This window comes from Cetorhinus maximus, chromosome 12, assembly GCF_964194155.1.
Source record: "Cetorhinus maximus chromosome 12, sCetMax3.hap1.1, whole genome shotgun sequence".
Taxonomy (NCBI): domain Eukaryota; kingdom Metazoa; phylum Chordata; class Chondrichthyes; order Lamniformes; family Cetorhinidae; genus Cetorhinus; species Cetorhinus maximus.
The window spans coordinates 44790806-44811485 of record NC_135890.1 but is presented as its reverse complement, the minus strand read 5'-3'; the positions used below and the strand labels follow the sequence as shown (position 1 = coordinate 44811485).

The 20680-nt window shown below is 44.3% G+C and overlaps 1 protein-coding gene across 3 annotated transcripts in view; it reads right to left on the bottom strand.

Annotated features, from left to right (window-relative positions):
• Nucleotides 1-20680, bottom strand: part of LOC144687411 (copine-8) — a 548041-nt gene that overhangs the window by 391281 nt on the left and 136080 nt on the right. For all 3 annotated transcript variants that reach the window (XM_078553528.1, XM_078553530.1, XM_078553527.1), the window contains exon 6: nucleotides 19305-19381. In XM_078553528.1, the coding sequence (XP_078409654.1) occupies nucleotides 19305-19381 (77 nt within the window). The remainder of the gene's footprint in view (nucleotides 1-19304; nucleotides 19382-20680) is intronic.

Here is a 20680-nt window from a genome sequence, read left to right as displayed (position 1 = left end):
AAACTGAGTGAATCATGCAAGAACTAAATGGACACTGCCGTAGCAATGAACCTGCAGCTTCAGCTCAGGATGAATTGGCGGCCGATGATGTCATAGAGACTTATGAGAAGTTTAAAAAAAAGTGTAGGCTGATGTTCAGTAATTTTCTAAAGGACACTAGTGAAGAAGGAAGGGTCAGCTACATTCTTTTATGGGAAAGAGAGAAAGGATTAGATCTGTTTAATAACCGGGAGATCAGTGAGGACAGCAGTAATAATACAGACAAAATTTGAGAAATTTGGCACACATCTCCAGCCAAAGGCAAACCATTGGATCAACCACTATGAATTTCAATGGCTGAAGGAGAGCAAGTTGACAATTTCTTAATGAGGGTGAGAAATGTAGCCAGCAAATGCAAATCCAGTTAAAGGCTGGTCGATCACCTCAAATGGGGCTTTGCACACCGGATTTACAAAAGCTCGGATTGGACAGGACAAGCTCACGATTTTTCAGGCTTTTGGCATGACCAATGCACATGAAGCCATGAGTAGACAGATAAAGGCACTGACAACCTAAATACCTAGCCTTCAGTTACGTCAAGAGAAATCCAGCAGGGTTGATGCACTGAAACAGCAACAAAAGTCTGCGCACCAGACAGAGAAAGATGTGCAGCATCATGCCAAAGGCATAATGTGGAACTGTGACGTGACAGCTAGACATGTGACAAACAAAGGAAAAGACATTAATTCATTAATTCTACTTCAGTGAAACACATGTTCCTGCTACACTGGGGTTCAGCAGCTGCGAGGAGCTACAGCCTATCTCAGTAAACCATGAGATGAAGGAGGCGACACTAACGGTTGAAGGTAAGCACACCCATCAGTGGTGTGGTGCTGCCAGAGTGTGCCAGAGCTCCAGCACTTCCTCTCAGAAGCCCTGGGCAGCTGCGATTCCCCACGAGGAGCCCCACGAGTCGCGACTCCCAGCTGGGACAGTCCTGCAACTGGGTCCTCCTGAAGCCCCGGCTCCCAGTAACACCCACTCCCTCTGACTCCCCCCCACTCCTACCCCACCTCACATGACCTGAGCAAGAGCACCATAATGGAGGAGATAGCCCAAACAGCAAGGGGAAATAGGAGAAAGGACACAGAACTTCAAGTAAAGTTAAAGTTAAAGAAAGCTCAAAGTGCAAGAAAGAGCTGCCAAGGGAGCAGATTTGAAGCAACGTGTGCTTGAAAGAAGCCATGAAGGTTTGAGAGGCAGCCGAAGGTTGGTAACTCCTTAGTGCAGGTGGTGTTCTGCCTGATGGCTAAAGGTCTGAAAGTGTGCTTGGAAGGTGAAGCTTGAGTGTACATGCAGATGCAGGGTAACTGCAGAAGGTGCAGCTGAACAAAATGTCAAAACTAGTTTCTGTTTCCGGCGCCACCCCATTGCATGCTAGTCGTCGCCTGTTTAGTGTCTATGATTTTTTTCGCGATGCCTCAAAGTGGCAGGTTAACAACTTTTAAAATAAAACAGCCTAAAATCCACTGGCCTACTCAGTACTCACTGCCAGCCTGAAGGGAGAAATGCCTGTTAGAATTGCAAACAGCTGCTCACTGGAAACAGGACAATTTCTAAAATCTCCAAGCCCAAGAGCCTGCTATATGTGTAATTGGTGGGGGGGAACTAAACAAACCTTCAGAGTTGCCTGATAGCAACACAACGAACACAAACATAAAAGTGTAACCCTCCTTTAATAGAGAAAGTGAAGAAAGTAAAGAACATTCAAGTACTGTCACAGTGAGTGGCGATGGAGGAGAGAGCTCCAGTGCTGCAGCTGCCTCAGAGTCAGAGTCAACACCGAGCACACAGTGTACATCTGAAACTGAGCCTGATACACTGACAGGTCTGTATCCCTATGCGGATGTGTGGACGGAGGAAATGTGGAAGAGGAAAGAAAGAGACATATCCTTGGTTAGACTATAAGAATGAAAAACATGGGTGTAGTGTGTAAATATTATTTGCTTATCACTTTTCATGTCCAAGGGATTGAGACTTTCAAATGAATGGCATTTGTACCAAGTGACGTACAATGGATCCAGCCAGAGTACACATTTAAAATCTCTCAGAAAAAAATTTGTAGAGCACTAACCATTGAAAGCTCACATCACTGCACAACAAGTCGCTGAAAAAGCACACTCTTGGAAAAAATTGTGACAACCTCAATGCATTTCATCAAAAGGCGACTTGTGTAGTTTGCTGCGCAAAACAGAAGCGCAGTTTTGGAAAGTGGCATCATCCCACAGTTACCTCAACTACAGCTCCTCACACCCTGCTTCCTGTAAGGACTCCATCCCATTCTCCCAGTTCCTTCACCTCCGTCGCATCGGTTCCAATGATGCCACTTTCCAAAACGACGCTTCTGACATGTCTTCCTTCTTCCTTACCCGAGGTTTCCCACCCACTGTGGTTGATGGGGCCCTCAATCGTGTCTGACCCATCTCCCACACCTCTACCCTCGCACCTTACTCTCCCTCAGAACCATGATAAGGTCCCCCTTGTCCTCATTTTTCACCCTACCAGCCTCCGCATTCAAAGGATGATCCTCCGCCATTTCTACCAACTCCAGCATGATGCCACCACCAAACACATCTTCCCCTCATCCCCCTGTCAGCATTCTATAGGGACCATTCCCTCCAGAGTACCCTGGTCCATTCCCCCATCAACCCCAACACCTCATCACCCTCCCATGGCACCTTCCCATGCAATCGCAGAAGGTGCAACGCTTGCCTCTTGACCTCCTCCCTCCTCACCGTCCAAGGACCCAAACACTCCTTTCAGATGAAGCAGTGCTTCACTTGCACCTCCTTCAATTTGGTCTACTGCATTCGTTGCTCCCAATGCGGTCTCCTCTACACTGGAGAGGCCAAACGCAGACTGGGTGACCGCTTTGCGGGACACCTTCGGTCTGTCCACAAGCATGACCCAGACCTTTCTGTTGCTTGTCATTTCAACACACAACCCTGCTCTCATGCCCACACATCCGTCCTTGGCCTGCTGCATTGTTCCAGTGAAGCTCAACGCAAGCTGGAGGAACAGCACCTCATCTTCCGATTAGGCACTTTACAGCCTTCCAGACTTAACACTGAGTTCAACAACTTCAGACCATGAACTCTCTCTTCTATCCTCACCCCTTTTTTATCCCCTTTTTTCAATATATATTTTTATTTTTTATCCACTTATTTTTATTATTATTTATTTTCATTTTTATTCATTGTTTAATCCCATCTTTTATCCTATTTTTGGTCTTTTTTCCCCACCATCGTCCCCTCCCCCCACTCCACCCCCACAAGGGCCATCTGTCACTTGTTCATGTTGTTCTTTTCAGAGTGCTTACCCTTTTCCTGCTATTATCACATTCTGCTTTCTTACCTTAATGCCACTATCAGCATCTCCTTTAGCCCTCACCACGACCATTAACACCCCCTTTCTCCTTCTGTTCATGACGCCTTCGTCAATCTCTCCTTTGCCTTGGGAAGAGCAAACGCCCCAGGTGCTCCAAGGGTATTTGGAGATTACCTGTTCACTACTATGCCAATAAGAGGACTTGGGTAACCAGGGACATGTTTTCTGATTGGTTTCACAACTACTTTGTGCCAGAGGCACGTTGCATTGTTAGGTAGCTGGAGTTGAAAAAAACCTGTAAAATCATGTTGCTCCCAGACAATTATTAAGCACATCGTCTTACCAAACTCTTGGTGAAGAACAATGTTTTTGCTGTTTACACTGCACCCCCCACCCCGCTCCAGAAGATGTCTCCCAGCAGAGTACATCGACAAATCCACAGCTCTTCTTTGAAGCTGGCCTTCTATCCAGCTTCACCTGCTCCACCCTCCTCCGCCCCGCCCCGCGCACCCCCCCCACCCCCCCCCCCCCCCACAAACAGTATAAATTTCATCACATCTTTACTTCTCTTTAGCTCTGAACTCGAAACGTTAACTCTGTTCTTTCTCTCCACAGATGCCATTAGACCTGCTGAGTTTTTCCAGCATTTTCTGTTTTTGTTTCAGATTTCCAGCATCCGTAATATTTTACTTTGACCTTACTCTGACCTCTTTGGCTTGCTGGGGCTTCAAAATGCAGATGGTGTTGACACGGGAATTGGGTTGCATTCCCGCTACAGTGCTGCAGAAATTAACGACCACATAGCTACCCAGATGAGGAAGAAAATTTGCCAGCAAATCAAAGTAATCGAAGGTAAAATTCTTATTCTTACTGACAAATCTACAAGCCTCAGTAACAGAACCGCTCTGGTAGTTTAATTGAAATGTGAGAGTGATAAGAAGGAATTCATGTTTTTAGATCTGACTGAACTTCCAGATCAAAAAGCTGATACAATAGTTAAGTATCTTCTTGAATGTCTCACGAAACATGGTTTTGGTGACTCCAACCTGAAGCAGCATCTTATAGCATTTGCTAGTGATGGAATGAGTGTTATGCTGGGCACCAAATCAGGGGTAGCCCACAGACATATGGAGCAATACCCAGATATTATTATTTGGCATTGCCTGAACCATAGATTAGGACCCGCAGTGGGCGATTTGGTGACAGAAGTTGGTGGAGTGAACCATTTCCATTCCTTAATGGACAAAGTATACTCTGTGTATAATAGATCACCTCTCAATCAGAGGCAACTGGTAGAATGCACTGCTGAATTAGAACAACCAATTTCCAAAATAGGCGACATTTTAAGCACCAGGTGGGTAGCAAGCTCATTTCCATATGTGTCGGCTGTATGGTGCAACTATGAAGCATCATGCGCTCATTTTGAACTGGCAATAAAAGTTGTAACAAGGCCTGCGTCTGACAGGAAAGCCTTTGAGGGTCTGTTAAAGAGCATTTCCTCTTAGACTCTGATGTATGACACATTACATGAACTCGGTATGCTCTCAGAGTGTTTGCAGAAACACACTACAATGATTGTGTATACAGACAAACTGACCCTTCACAGCATACACTTTGTGTGTGGATTGAAAGAGCAATCTGGCACAAAAACTCTTGAGGCCAAAGCTGCAGTCGCACAGGGAAAGTTTGGAAAAATCTCATCAGGGAGCAACAGTAAGATTATCAACATCAACTATCAGCAGTTTATTACCAGTCTCGTCAGTAATTTAGGAAATCTAATGTTCACAACCATATCATTGAAAGGCTCTCGTTCAGCCTCTGCAGCCCAATCCAGTTATGCACCTCTGATCGAGCAATTGCACATTCTTGACAAAGACTACTGGCCAGCTGAAATGTCACCAGATTTGGCAGTAGTTTCTCTCTGCAGGCGGTTTAAATTGTCATCTATTCTGTAATCAATGCATTCAGAGATTATGCGGGGGAAGCTGGACAACACATTCGCCAGGATTTACGACCATTACTAAACTGCACACAAGTAATTCCAAGCAGCACTGCAGCTTGTGAGCGAGGATTCAATCAAATGAACTTAATTATAACACCAACACGCTCAAGAATTCTCATAAGCCGGGTATAAGCGCTAATGTTTGTCAGACTACACGGACCCCTCCTCCTGATGCATTAGGATCCACCACTGTATGTCACAACCTGGCTGCGATGTCACCGATTGGCAGAGGGCTCAAGGACAAGACCAGGCTCTCCCTCTACAAGTGTAGAACCGGCCCGGTATGGAAATTGTGAAATATTGGTTGCAGAAGTTCAAGACGTGTCATGGGATCGAGTTTTTGAAAGTTTGTGGTGATAAAGCCTCTGCAGACCATGGTACACTGAGTTTGTTATGCTAGTTTCAGCCAAAAACCTTTTGCCTGGAAACATATACAATACTGAGGAAATGTGTCTGTTCTGGTGATACGCCCTAGGAAAATGTTATCAACAGCTGAGGAGAGTTCATCAACATGTGATAAAGATGCTAAGGATAAGTTGACTGTCCTTGCAGCTGGCACACACAAATGTAAACTGACTGTAACTGGGAAAAGCAAATGTCCCAGATGCTCCAAGGGTATTTGGACATTACCTGTTCACTACTATGCCAATAAGAGGGCCTGGGTAACCAGGGATATGTTTTCTGATTGGTTTCACAACCACTTTGTGCCAGGGGCACATGTTGCATTGTCAGGTGGCTGGACCTGAAGGAATCTGTAAGATCATGTTGCTCGCAGACAATTGTTACCAAACTCTTGGTGAAGAACAATGTTTTCACTGTTTACATGCCCCCTGGAAGAACTATTCAAGATGTCTCCCAGCAGAGTACATTGACAAACCCACACCTCCCTGGATGACAAAGGAGATAGAAATTAAGTTAAAGAAAGAAAAGTGTGCTTACACAAGTGTCAGGTAGCAAATACAATTGAGAACCAAGCTGAATTCAAAAGGTTCAGGAGTGATTGAAAAAGCAAATACGAGAAGCAAAGAGGAATTATGAAAAAAGACTGGCAGCTAACATAAAAGGAAATCCCAAAGTATTCTATAAGCACATCAATTGTAAAAGGGTGATAAAAGGAGGAGTAGGGCCAGTTAGAGACCAAAAAAGGGATTTATACATAGGCCGGAATTTTTCACTCGTCAGGCGGGCACGCGCCCAACCTAAACGAGCGTAAATGACGCGCATTATTTCAGTTCAGCAGGCGGGCACGAGAGTCAGCAGCATGCCCACCAACAATTAACAGACCAGTTAAGGCCATTAAAGTCCCAATTTAATTAAATTTTTCACTGCCCATCCAACCTTACATGGGGAAGTCTAGAAACGTAGGTGTCAAGGGGGCAATTTGCATTTTTAAATAAACCATTCAAAAGAATGGGGGAAATCTTACACCTAGCTAGAAGATGCTAAGCAATTTGTTTTTTTCAGCTTATTAATAAAATTGGTTGAATCAAAGGATGTTATTGTTAGAAGAGGTAAAATTAAAAGCCTAGTGATACAATGGAAAATTTAGATTCAAAGAGAAAGATATGTATAAAGGAGAAAGGAGATTGTGTGTAAGGGAGAGGCATTTTAAGATCCAACAGGTGCGAGAAGCCTCAAGCTGCTGTCTGCAAGGACCCAGAGCTGAAAGAAATTCATTTTGAATGCGACTGTCCAGGGCGTGCTTTGTTAGGTATCTGTTTAAATCTGAGATTTACTTTTGCCTTACCGGGGGTCTAACTGAGAGTCAGATTAAGAAGGGGATTTTTGTAGACATATGTACGTGCTTACAATTTTTCTTGTATTAATTAATGTTTAATTTAGTTTTATAAAAAAACCTCTTGAGACTCGGTGGTCTTATTACTGCTGAATTCAAAGTCTGCATCTCAAAAAGGTACAAATTGCAAAAAGGGGTTATGACAGTAGTTTCAAGTTTCCCTCTGGGATTTGAACAACTCAGTCTTTGCCATCAGTTGTGTCATAATAGACCCAAAAGTGATATCAATTTTTCTTAACTTTCCTAACTCTACAGCTACGCCTGGGTGCAGCCTCGACATCTGCAGCAGAGGTGGAGGCAGCCTGCTGACTGCCATGTCCTGATGTCTGTGATGACCTTGGCGGATGTCTTCTGGCGGCTCGAGGCCTGGTGGGCCCCAGCCTGATAATGGTCACCTGCTCAGCAGCAGAAGCACCCTTGGCAGCCTGAGAAACAGGAATGGATGAGGTCACAGGCAGAGGGGCCGTGAGCGGCTGCAAACCCTTGGAGTGCCCTAAGAGGAGGCCCCCGGGGCATCCAGCTGATGCTCATCCTCCCTGTGGGTGCCTGGGGGCCCCACCATGACTCCTGCAGGAGATGGTGCACCTGGAGGGAGGTCAAGGTATCTCGTCCCTATGTTGCCTACATCTTGATGGTGCCCACCAGGGTGTGTGCCATGGAGTGCAGGGCCGAGCGCAAATCCGGAAAGGCTTGCTGGACCAAGGTCTCCATGGTAGTCACCAGCCTTCCCATGGTGACCTCGAGGCGGTCACATGTTGGAGCCATGGCATCAGGCTGAACATGGATGGACTCTCCATCGTTCGCTCTAGTCTATTGAGTGACTGTTGAATCTCTGCCTGATATTCTGTCGTCTGTCACTGCATCTCCAGCATTTATCTGGCGGCCACTTCCAGAGACTCATCATCTGACTCAGACTGAACAAGTGGCTGGTCTCCAGCAGCCCTCGAGTGCTGTTGACCTGGGCTATTCCTACCTCCGACAGCTGCTGGTGTCTAGAGATCGGAAAATAGGATTTCAGTTAATGAGCATGAGCTAGATAAGACTGCATGTGCCTCACTGTGAATGTCAGGATGTGATGAAGTGATGGAGCTGTGATCCGTGCTAAGTTGATAAGGAGAGGCCAATTTCCCTTCCCCACAGGAGCGATCCCCACCCTCCCCAGCTAGTTCAGCTGTAGCCTCCTCAAACTCAGTGAGGACAATGACATCGGCTATCCCTCCCCCAGTCTGCAATCTCTCGTGCCTGTTGTGCATCAGCTTGGCCTGTATGAAAAAGAAAGAAAGGCATGCGATGAGAAGGGTTGAAGCAGAGGTTGGGTGAGATGCATATCCCACATGTGTGAGCCCTCCCCAGAAGGGCCAGAGGATGGAGTGTAAGCAACATGATAGATGGGATGGTGGTGATGTGAAAGCCTCAGTGAGAGCATGAGTGTTGATATAGAGACCCCCACTAATGGTTGTGTGAGATCCCTGAAGAGAGTAGCCATTTGAGTACATGATACCATGATGAGAGTTTGATATTAGAGGAAGTTGAAGGATGGCTTACCCTGGCAGAGCGGATGAGATCACTCATCCTCTTCCTGTACTGGGTAGCATTTTGGGCGCAGTTGCCAGCCATACTGACCTGCTCCGCAACAGCCTCCCAGGCTGGAGAGGTGAGGCTGCTGTGCTTCCTGCAACCACGAATAGAGCACGTGCCTTTGTGCCTGCTCCCCTCTGCTCAAAACCTGGAGGGCCTGGCAGGTGAAGCGGGGTGCTGACTTCTTTTTCAGGCTTGCGGCCTTCCTCTTCTGGCTGCCAGACATCTCTGATGGGCTGGAGAGGGTGAGATTGTGTGTTGGACTGGCCTTTAAATATGGTACCCAGACCTTTGAACCCACCAGCTGATGGTGGGAGGACGAGTCAGTTCCAAACCCACCAGGTGATTAGGACTGATATGCGCCTTTGCATAATTAATTACCCTCCAAGTGCAGAATTGGGCGCGAGTTCCCACCATTCTTGACAGCGGGTGGGCATTGCCAAAACCATCCGCTACCGCACTCAGTCTCATTTATGGAAAATTCTACCCATTGTTTGCTTGCTGGTGGCCTGTTTTTTTTAAAAACAGGAGAAAGTAACACTAAAAATTTTAATAGTGTTATCAATGGGAACAAAACAAAGACCTCCAGGTCAGTTGTTAATTTTGGTGTCACGTTGCTCACAGGTGAATGCATTGCTAGTTCCTTCAATACAATGTACAGGAGTCATAAATCCGTGCCAACAAGATTAGAAGATGCCTTTAATCCCACCTCTTGGCTGAAGGTGTCCTCAAATTGTCTGAGCAGTCTCAGCTGAACCCCTTCGAAGCCATGATTCTTCACACACTTCCACTACTATTGAATTTAAGGAGGGTGGCTAGATTTTGTGGTCAGCAGAGAAGCAACAGCACTCAGCGCTTGCCTCAAAGGAAGATGTCACCAAAGATCCAGCAATCTCTGTGGCACAGACTTCCCCTTTCCCAAAGTCAGTTTAAACCTGGCACCAAGTCAAGGGGATCTCCAAGCATCCAGCGTTGGGATGTCATCAAGCAGGGTAAGCAGTCAATCTCATTATAGGATTCTCACAGACAGCAAAGCAGGAACTAGAAATTACTGAATCCTTCTGCTTTTAATTTTTTAATTTTATGTACAGCAAAATAACTGATTAGGACTTACACATGGGATGCAAGTAGAAGCTAAAATATCATAAACTTTAACAAGATATAAAACATTTGTGGAATTTCTAATCGTATTGGAGACCTTTAATTCAACAACATTTCTTTGTCAGGGCCAGTGAGGCTGTATAGCAGGAATTATTACTTATTATCCTGTTAAAAACCCAACAACACCTCATTCAATGAGATGTAACTTTTTCAAGGGTTTTTACAGCCAGATTAACAATATATGTATGGAAGCCCTCGCCAATTCAATTATTTCTAATTGATTGCAGTCTGAGAGGAGGGGTGGAGGGGGCAACCTCAATGACTCAATCTCTGGACAAACATAGAATCAATAACAACAATGTTTGGATGACTGCAATTAACTGTGCATGTGCAGACCCCAGACATTGTTGTCAGTTTCAGAGGAATAATGATAGCGAATGCTGGCAGTTTTGCCATCATTACAGACCAATTAACTTAGATTGGGAGCAAGAAAAAAGACACCTTACTGTGAGAAGGAAGAAAAAAATTGCATTTATATAGCACCTCAGAACAGCCAATGTAGTACTCTTTAAATTGTGGTCACTGTTTAAATGTAGGGAAACACTGTAGACAATTTACGCACAGTAACCTCCCACAAACAGTAATGAGATAAATGACCAGATAATCTGTTTTAGTGATGTTGTTTGAGGGATAAATAGTGACCAGAACATGGGGAGAACTCCTCTGGTCTTCGAGTAGTGGCATGAAATATTTTACATCCAGCTGAGAATGCAGACAAGGGCTCAGTTTAACATTTTAACTGAAAGATGGTTCCTCAAACAATTGAGCACTCCATTGGTGCTTCAATGAAATGTTAGCCAAGATTGTGTGCCCGGGGACTGGTGTGGGACGCAAAATCATGACCTTCTGACTCAGAGGCAAGAGTGCTACCAGAGTCACAACTGATGATTTGACTCATGACAGAGGAGAAGATGGTACTTTTTTTTTGTATTTTTCCACTTACACCAAGTGAGCACAGCTACGACATGCAGCTGCTTCAGGACCAAGGTTAAGCATAAAGGTAGGAGTCACCACAAGGTAGAGAGGTGAAAGTGTGAAGAGCGAGAGTGGAATGCACTTTTAATTTGTAAACGATCTTATTTTCATCAGGGTCAGGTAGCAAGAGGTGAGCAGAACCATAATAGTCTGCTTTGTAAGTGGTGTTAGCAGGCAGTCACTGACTGGAGGTGGCACTGGCACTAATTCACCACCAGCAGAGTGCGAACATGGCAACCCTCCAGCTCTGGTGTTGTCTCAACATGTTCGAAACTTTTGTTTATTAGAAAGAGAATATCATTACTTCCATTTTAAATGATAGGGAACATTGTCCTGAAATAATTTGAATTTTAGCCATCTAGAAACAGCCATTGACAATAGAGTCAGGTGTGCCAGCTTTAGACAACATTATCATACAAGGGGCCGGATTTTCAATGCAGGGTCGCAAACCCAACACTCAAATTAATTTGGATCCTGAACCCATGCCTCTACAGCATTGCTATTTTTAAATGTAAATGGTCAAGTTGGCCATTTCAGGACAATGTTCCCTATCATTTAAAATGGAAGTAATGATATTCTCTTTCTAATAAACAAAAGTTTCGAACATGTTGAGACAACACCAGAGCTGGAGGGTTGCCATGTTCACACTCTGCTAGTGGTGAGTTAGTGCCAGTGCCACCTCCAGTCAGTGACTGCCTGCTAACACCACTTACAAAGCAGACCAGGAGGTGAGCTCAACGTCCAATTAGCAGCACCAAGCACCTCCAGGTGGCAAGAGCTGCCTGCCTGGCACCAGTGGCAAAGGCAGGCAGCCATCTTGGGGGCTGCCATTGCCACTGCTTTGCCGATTAGAGTGGGCAGAAAGTGGCCATGGAAGAGAAGCTTAGGGACAGTGATTAGTGGTGCTAGTTGGCCCCACAGATTATATTTAAGAAAAACTCCAAAGAAATGTACTTGGGCCCCACGGCAAACGCAATATCTGTGCACTAATGTGCACAAGATTGTTTGGATTCACTGGAAAAAAACTTTAAAATTTCAATCACAAATGGACTCTTAAACTCCTTAAGGAATGTGAGGAGCAGTTAATTGGCAGCAAAACTGTCAGCACTTTGAAATACAAAACTGTCCTGGAGGCATTGGGACGAGACAACCACTGGCCCCACAGTTTTTAATTCCTGCTTGCACTGAGTCCCAACCCCACAGCCCTTTGAAAATTTGACGCGTGCTTTCCACAGCCCAATCATCTATAGTAACAACATGAAACTCCCTCAATTCGAAGCCATCCCCCCACAATCTGTGATCTCATGCCTCAAGACAACACTCATAGTCCATTCTTACTTAGCACATTCTCTTAGATAATATCACGTCTTTAACACGTCTTTGTTCCTTTGTCTGTGACATCTTTTGACTATCTGCTCCTATCACTGCTTGCTTGTCCCTACTACCACCCCCACCCCCCGACCCCAACTTCTCAACTTCTCTCCCCCCACCCCACCCCCCACCTTAAACCAGCTTATATTTCACCCCTCTCCTAACTTTACTCAGTTCTGCTGAAGGGTCATGAGGACTCGAAACGTCAACTCTTTTCTTCTCCGCTGATGCCGACAGACCTGCTGAGTTTTTCCAGGTAATTCTGTTTTTGTTTTGGATTTCCAGCATCCGCAGTAGTTTTTTGTTTTTAACTCATAGTCCCAAATGTGCTCAGGACTCCTCCTCAAAGCAGCAACTGTTTGCTTTGATTTTCACCTTCCTACATCCATAGCATTTCCCCTGAATTGCCCTGTAATAATCCACACATAAATTGATTACCTGGTTTGCTGAATCACCAGTTGATCACCAGTAAGACCTCTGACTTCCCACTCACTCATCAATCCTGTACTGGCAAAACTACAAAATTGGCAACTAAACCATCTAACTCAGCTTCTTGAGCCATATCCTTAAAATGTCTTGCAAGGCAAACAAGTGAGGGAAGACAGCTACCCCTAGCACTGCTAAGCATTACTTATGCTATATTAAATTAAAGCACACCAATGGCCTGCACTAATTTACATTTTTAGAGCTACTTTGGGGGAAAAAAAGAGTAATGAAAGTACTGTATGGCAAAGACAATTTGCACCTGTATACATCTCTGATAATCTTGTTACATTAAAGGAAGAGGATGTGAAGTAGGAGAAAAAAAATGGAAAGCTAAAGAGCATAGCTTCCATTTTATCAATAAATGGGAGGAAATTTTGACTCATTCAGTTCTTAGTGTGAACAGGAAGTAGCAAGTTCAATCAATGGAGATACAGAACTGTGTGTTGTCAGCATAAACATGGCACCTGACTCAGATCATGGGTATCAGAAACATTTTATTTTTGCTTAAATTATATACAGTACAAACAATAGTTTACTCATGTGTAATGGAACACGTGGAAACAGTAGCCTGTTTATAATATTGGGAAATACCTAATCCAATCTTGCACTGCAAAATCTTCCTAGCTTTCAACATACATCACTTAGTACACGTGCATCTTCCAGAATTCCTGATCTACCACTGAAAATGGAAAATGGATCTGCTGCAAAAGCTATGGTAAAAATCATGTTTGCAATAAAGACTAACATCACATGCATCCTGCAAATCCGATGTTCAGAGAGCAGTAAAACAGAATTATGCATGACTCTCCTGTCAATCAATTTCCACATACAAGCCCTTGAAATATTAGGAAATTTGACTTAAGATCTGAATGTTTGATTTGCACTTCCAATCAGATAATCAAATTCCACAAACCTTTTTCTTGATTCCATTAAAGAACATCAGAAGTTATGGAGTTTACAAAGATCAGTGATGCTATTTAGCCCCACTTGAAAATACATTTTTGTTTTACCAGTAATAAAATTGAGGGAGGGCATTGTTTTGAAACATATAGGCTGGAAAATTTTCCATCTCCTCCCTCCAGCGGGATCTTCCTGTCCTGCCAAAGCTGATGGATGTTTGAATGGCTTGCCACACCCACCGTGGGGGAACCTGCCACAGAGGGGCCGGAAAATTCTGGCCATAGTTTCTGAGAATGCATTTTTTTTTTAGCAGGAACATAAAGAGACTCATCACAAACTTGTCATCACAGATTGGAAAGAATTAAAGGATCATTATCTTAGGTGCAAATGACTAGTTGCTAATTTTTCCACTTCCATTATTCAACGTTTCTCAAGCGATGAATGAGCCACTTACCAATATATATGTCTAAAAGCAAGAAGGGAGTTCCAGATTCTTGACCCAGCTTAAAAAAAAAGGTCATGATGATATGGTTACACACCATCCTGACTTGGAACTATATCACTGTTCCTTCACTGTTGCTGGAGCAAAATCCTGGAACTCACTTCCTAACAACACTGTGGGTGTACCTATGCCAGGAGGACTGCAGCGGTTCAAGAAGGTGGCTCACCCCCACCTTCTCAAGGGTAATTAGTTTGAGCAACAAATGCTGGCCTTGCCAGCGACACTCACATCCCACAAAACAGTAAAAAAATTCCATGTATCTTTATCAGCTACAAGGTATTACTTTCCTTCATCGTGTCATGGTCAGAAGACAAGAAGGAAAAAATATATATCTCTATCATCCCGGCTACTTTATAAACTTTTTATTCTTTTAAAAATTGACTAATGGCTGGACTGATAAAATAGCTGCAGCTGATCACATGAAGGTAGTTCTGCAAGCTTTTGAACAGTTTAAACACAGACAAAGGTTAACTCATCAAACTCCTGGAATGTAACACTTCTTGCATTGTATAAACATTCCATTACACATTCGGGCTGGTAGCTGAGGCATCTGCACCAGCCGGTACTGGACAAAAGCAGAGCTATTGGGACCCTCATCTCCAACATTGTGCTCATGGTTCTCCAGTTACCTGCTCGAAAGACAAGCTGAATAGCTCGACCCGTAACCACCCTGTCACATGACCAAGACTTGAGCTGTTTGAGCTGCTTTAATTATACAGCTTTTGGATTGTCTTCAGTTGCGGTTTAACCTCATTAGAGAAAACCGGACTCCAGGCTAGCAGCCGGCCTCTGGTCTCCATAAAACATCCTGCATTTCACCTACAGAGTGAACTCATACCCATGATACAAGGACACTTTGCTGCATCTTCAACAGACTCAACCTGCAATTAACTTCCTAGGACCAAGACCAGGAATTCTGCCAGACAAAGCCACCTAAAAGCTGCCTTCCTTGCACATTGATTCTGGACTCTGGACTTACGTGAAACCACAGCTCTTATTTTTATCGTGGTCTTTGCCCTGAACTCCTTTCTTTCCCTTATCCCTCTTTTATTCTATGAATGCAAAAGGGGCAGACATTGTGTGTGTGTGTGTATGTGTGTAAAATAAACTACCCCACTTATTTTATCTTATCATGAGTTTGCTGTGGGGTTATTAATAGAGGATTGGATCACTCCCAATCTGAAGAGTTGGAGAAAATACGCCACCACTTATAAAGGGAGAAATCAAAAATCAAAAACACCTTTCTGCTTACAGACAGGTAGTGAGTGGAGAAATCAGGGCTGTTTATATTAAACCCCCTCCTCCTGTCTGTAACAGTGTGCATTTATAATTTGGGTTGTTACTTTAAGGTATAATCCTGCCTTACCTTTCATTTTCTTTTGAAACTCATGTAGCATCTTCTGGGTTTCTATCTATGACCTCCAAGTCCTGAAGATGATATTATGCATTGCCACATTTCCCACATGTTTTGCATCCCCCATAAAATTGTACTTACATTGGTCCATTATTACTAAGATTAGAAAGCCACATCGGCATTTATCTCTGCAGGGGTTCAGACATTTCCTTCAGAGTTTGCACATTTCACAGATGGATTAACAAGCTTTGATGCACATCAAGTGGCCATTTAACTGCTTGACAAGAATTAAAGAATCATCAATACAGGTGCATCATGACTGGCTGCTAACTTTTCCACCCTTACCAACAAAATCACATTACAACAGATTGTATGTTTGAAAGCTGTGCATGCTTGTGATCTGGGAGAACAACATGCTTTTCTCTAAATTTTAATGAACCAGGAAACAAAGTATTTTGTTTATTCTCACTTGTACTTGTGAGTATCTTAAAAAAAGTTATTTTGACATGTGCAACATTAGCATAGATTTGAACTCGAAACATGAAACCAGCTCCTGCCAGGTTGAGACCCGCCCTACTTCAAGGGCTGGGCCTCTTTTATAGGCAGCTGGCAAGTTGCTCACCCGGAGTAGCCAACCCATTGCAGATCACAAGCTCAAGGCTGGCACAATATCAGATGTCCTCTCGCCAACCTGGGCAGCAGGAACGTAGGTCTGGGAAAGGAGGGATTGGGTTCAATTGCAGAGATGGGGGAGGCCATGGCAGCCCTGGCTTTCCTGACCTCAGAGAAATAATTCTGAATTTACCTATTGCGGCCTATTCTGATTCCCAGCCTTGTACACTGGGAGGTCTGGGATGGAGTGCACATGTCATCCATTTGCCTTCAAAATTGCACTGGGGTCTTATGTATGCATGTATCGGACCCCAATTTGAATATAGCAACAAGGCTTTTGCCTGATTCAGGTATATACCTGGGCTGCTCAACAGAAGGCCTCGGAATTATGGTAGAGGGCAGAATCTGAGCGGGAATGGAATGGAAAGTGCAGCATTGCTAATTTATGAACCCCAATGTCCTCCTTGAGTCAGACAAGCTAATATTGGCCCTATTGTATTTAATATCTTTTCTCATCTAAATCTATCATCATAATCAACTATTCCCTTCTCCCACAAATACATGTCCAGCTTCCCCTTATATGCATCTTTACTATCCGGAGAGAATAGGTGATTTCTATGGTAGATTTAGATGAGAAAAGATGGGAGGACGCTCAAGTGGAGCATAAACACTGGCATGGAGTGGTCGGGTCGAATGGCCTGTTTCTGTGCCATGTATCCTGTATATATCCCATATAATAAAAACATTGGCCTAGATCTTCCGGTCTCCAGATCTTTACAGACTTGACATATGACCCAACATGCCCAATGGGACCCTGAGGAAATCCTGACACACTGACCTCCATGGGAATTGCCCAGGAAGTTTGAACTTCTGACAGGCAATTTCCCTACTCCCTGGGACCCTCTGTGAATGTCTCTGACTCTGAGATAGAGTCAGAGTCTCGGGACAGTTCTATGGGACTTACCTGAATAGACACCCAGGAAAAGTTAGACAGAAAAATCCTAGTCTAACTCCTAGATAACTACAGAACTGTCCCCCGACTACCATCCCTGACCCCCCGACCCGACCTGACTATCCCCGGACCACGTGACTAGCCCAGCTGACCCCCTGACTATCCCCCAATCTGGCTGACCCCAGATCTGACTAGCCCCGACCCACCTGCCACCTCACCCAACTGCCACCCTATTGACCTACTACCTCGCCCACCCACCACCCAACCCATCTGCCATACTACCCATCAACCAGCCTACCCACCTACCTCGCTCACCTGCCACTTTACCCACCTACCACATCCACCTACTAACCCACCTACCACCTGCCACCATATTCACCTGCCACTTCACCCAACTTCACCTTACCCACCTACCCATTTACTTCACCCACCCTACCCACTTGCCTCAACCACCTACCCACCCTACCAATTCCGCCATTCATACTCACCCATTCCCCCATTCACCAACATTCACACTGGACATTTAAACCTACCATACGGCAGCTAGTTCCATAAAAAGAGGCTGTATTTAACGTTCAGAAGGTCAGAAGTCTGCCCAGATGCTACAGCATTGTGATGGAGCTCTCCGAGGGATGCTGCACTCTGCATTTTTGGAGAATCTGGGTTCGGAGGACCTATCTATCCATCGACAGGCTAATGATTAATGCCATCATTGTCCTGCTCTGAGGTTGAAATTGTTTTCTTTTTATACATTCATGGGATGTGGGCATCACTGGCTCGGCCAGCATTTATTGCCCATCCCTTGTTGCCCCAAGAAGGTGGCAGTAAGCTGCCTTCTCGAATCACTGCAGTCCATGAGGTAGGTACACCCACAGTGCTGTTAGGGAGGGAGTTCCAGGATTTTGACCCAGCGACAATGAAAAAACGGCAATATATTTCCAAGTCAGTATTGTGAGTGGCTTGGAGGGGAACTTCCAGGTGGTAGTGTTCTCATGTGTCTTCTGCTCTTGTCCTTCTAGATAGTAGTGGTCATGGGTTTGGAAGGTGCTGTTTAAGGCGGCTTGGTGAATTCCTGCAGTGCATCTTGTAGGTGGTACATACTGCTGCCACTGTATGTCGGTGGTGAAGGGAGTGAATGTTTGTGGATGGGGTGCCAATCAAGTGGGCTGTTTTGTCTTGAATGGTGTCAAGCTTCTTGACTGTTGTTGGGGCTGCACTCATCCAAGCAAGGGGAGAGTATTCCATCACACTCCTGACTTGTGCCTCGTAGATTGTGGACAGGAGGTGAGTTACTCACTGCAGGATTCCTAGCCTCTGACCTGCTCTTGTAGTCACAGTATTTATATGGCTAGTGCAGTTCAGTTCTGGTCAATGGTAACCTCCAGGCTGTTGATAGTGGGGAATTCAGTGGTGGTAATGCCATTGAACGTCAAGGGTATACGTATGTAGAAGGTGGCATTTTTCAATGAGGATGTCCTGACAGTAGTGCAGACGTCTCACACACCGGTCCTTGCTGAATTTCAGGTAGGACACAATTGCTCCCTGAGCAAGTATAGCCTCCTACTGAGGGCATTTCTCTCCCTCCTCCCTATCCATTTTCCAGCAACTTGCCCTGCTCTGCATGCCCTCTGTTCATTCTCCAAGTTATGCTGCATTCCAAGGTGATCACCTATAATGCATATATGCCTGGGAGCAACCAGTAAGTGCAGAATCCTGGAACTCTGGACAGGATCGCTTAGCGCATGTCACACTATTCCCTGTAGACATAGCAACTTTAAACAACTCTAGAAAGTACCAACCACCTTTGCAATAGCAACAACAACCAACAGAAATCAATCAGCAACTAACCTTTAAGTAGTTGATGATCCCTTCAAGAAGCAACCTTTTGCGATTAACATTGTGGAGCATTGAGGTTCAAAATTACAGCACTAATGTCAAATCAGTATTACATGCCGATCGAGATCATGATCTGCATGGCCGCACGTGTAACAATGTCCTCACCAATATCCCATTTGCCACAACTTGCATCAGAAGTGTATGTGCGCACCAACAACGTCATTTTAAACCTAGGAGGGCCCTCATAGCTCAGAAAACAGGTGCCAAAGATGCAAATTTTGCAGCAAATGTATTTCAACATCTCATGCAAATCAAAAGTTAACCATCTATACATAAACATTGTACAAGGTTTCACTGTAGGACTTTCCAGATCAACTTTATCCTTTTGCCACAAATATAGACTGTTTTACTTACACAAGGGGTTTTTCCAGTCTGCTTCCCTGTGAACCAACTATCTCTCCCAATGTGCAGAATGCTTGGCCCAGGAAGTCCTGAAATTCAGAGAAAATACATTTGAAAATAGGTGGCAGTTATTATTTGTAACCATGGAATGAGAACCAATTCGATCAATACTTTTGAAAAATGCCCTGCAATTTAGTACTAAAAACAGATGCTTGGGTTGGGGTTCTCCTGATCTCCCACAGTAACACTAATGTAAGATCAGCAGATCGCCTGGAGACACAGTACAAATGGCCAATTTAGCTATTGCCCTGGGGGTTCCACCGATCTTTCTCAGAACTTATGGTGCGAGGTTAAAACAACCTTTGCAGAAATTCAGCAAAGGTTTCCAACATAAACAATAAAACATCAATTCATAAAATTATTTAAACTTATTCATTAAATGAATCACAATTGAGCTATGTGGCGGGGATGATGAGAATAAGACTGAGTATCTGGAGAACTGCACTGGAAAACAGGGGTATGAAGATCAGTAGACCAAAGACACAATAAATGGGCTGTCAGTTTAAGCCTAGGGAAGAGAATCAGAGTGAAGGTGCAGCTGCCATCAAACAGGTCCAATTTTGTTACTGGGATTTCCAAAACACAACTTTTGGGCTTTAGGGATTTGAGAAAAAGTCTGAAGCTGCCGGAGTTATTTGAAGAGATAAGATGCCTTTTGAGAGAGGTCAGGTGCCTCTTTGGGATTGGTAAGAGTAGACAGGAATGTGTTTAAAAAGTGGATAAGTTATGCGGAATGTCAAGCTGCCAAATCATGTAAATTGCCAGGTCCCTTTAAATTTTTGAAATAAAACATTTCAGCCTGCAGTTGAAAAAAAATCAGTTTTTGCTATTTCGCAGTTTAGTGACATAACGATTAGTGCTGCGGGACTACTTACACAACCCATCATTATCATAGTTTGGGTGGTGGTGTCTGTAAGTTCACAGCTTGATTGACAGCTCCAACCAGTTGTAAAGAGATTAGCTGTCTTTGATGTGGGGCTATGAATACAAATATTTGTTTTCATTATGGAATAAGTACTTAAAGGAAGTGTTTGTTTTTATAAGGGATTAAATATTTGAATGGATTTAAATGTTATCAATAAGAATGTTTTGTTTAAATATAGCAAAGTCTGCAGTAGACACTTAGAACTTGATTTTATTTCATCTTACCCTGGCTCCTGAGTTCTGCCCATGGTAGATCCTGGGTGAGGTGGCATGGAGGGCATAAGGGCAGAGGGTGCTGGTTGAGGGGAGCATAGGTTGGCATGAGTTGGCACTAAGTTGGCATAGGGGCTATAAAGGACCATGGGGGTGAGTGGTTGGCATGAAGGGTGCCATATGGGATGGGT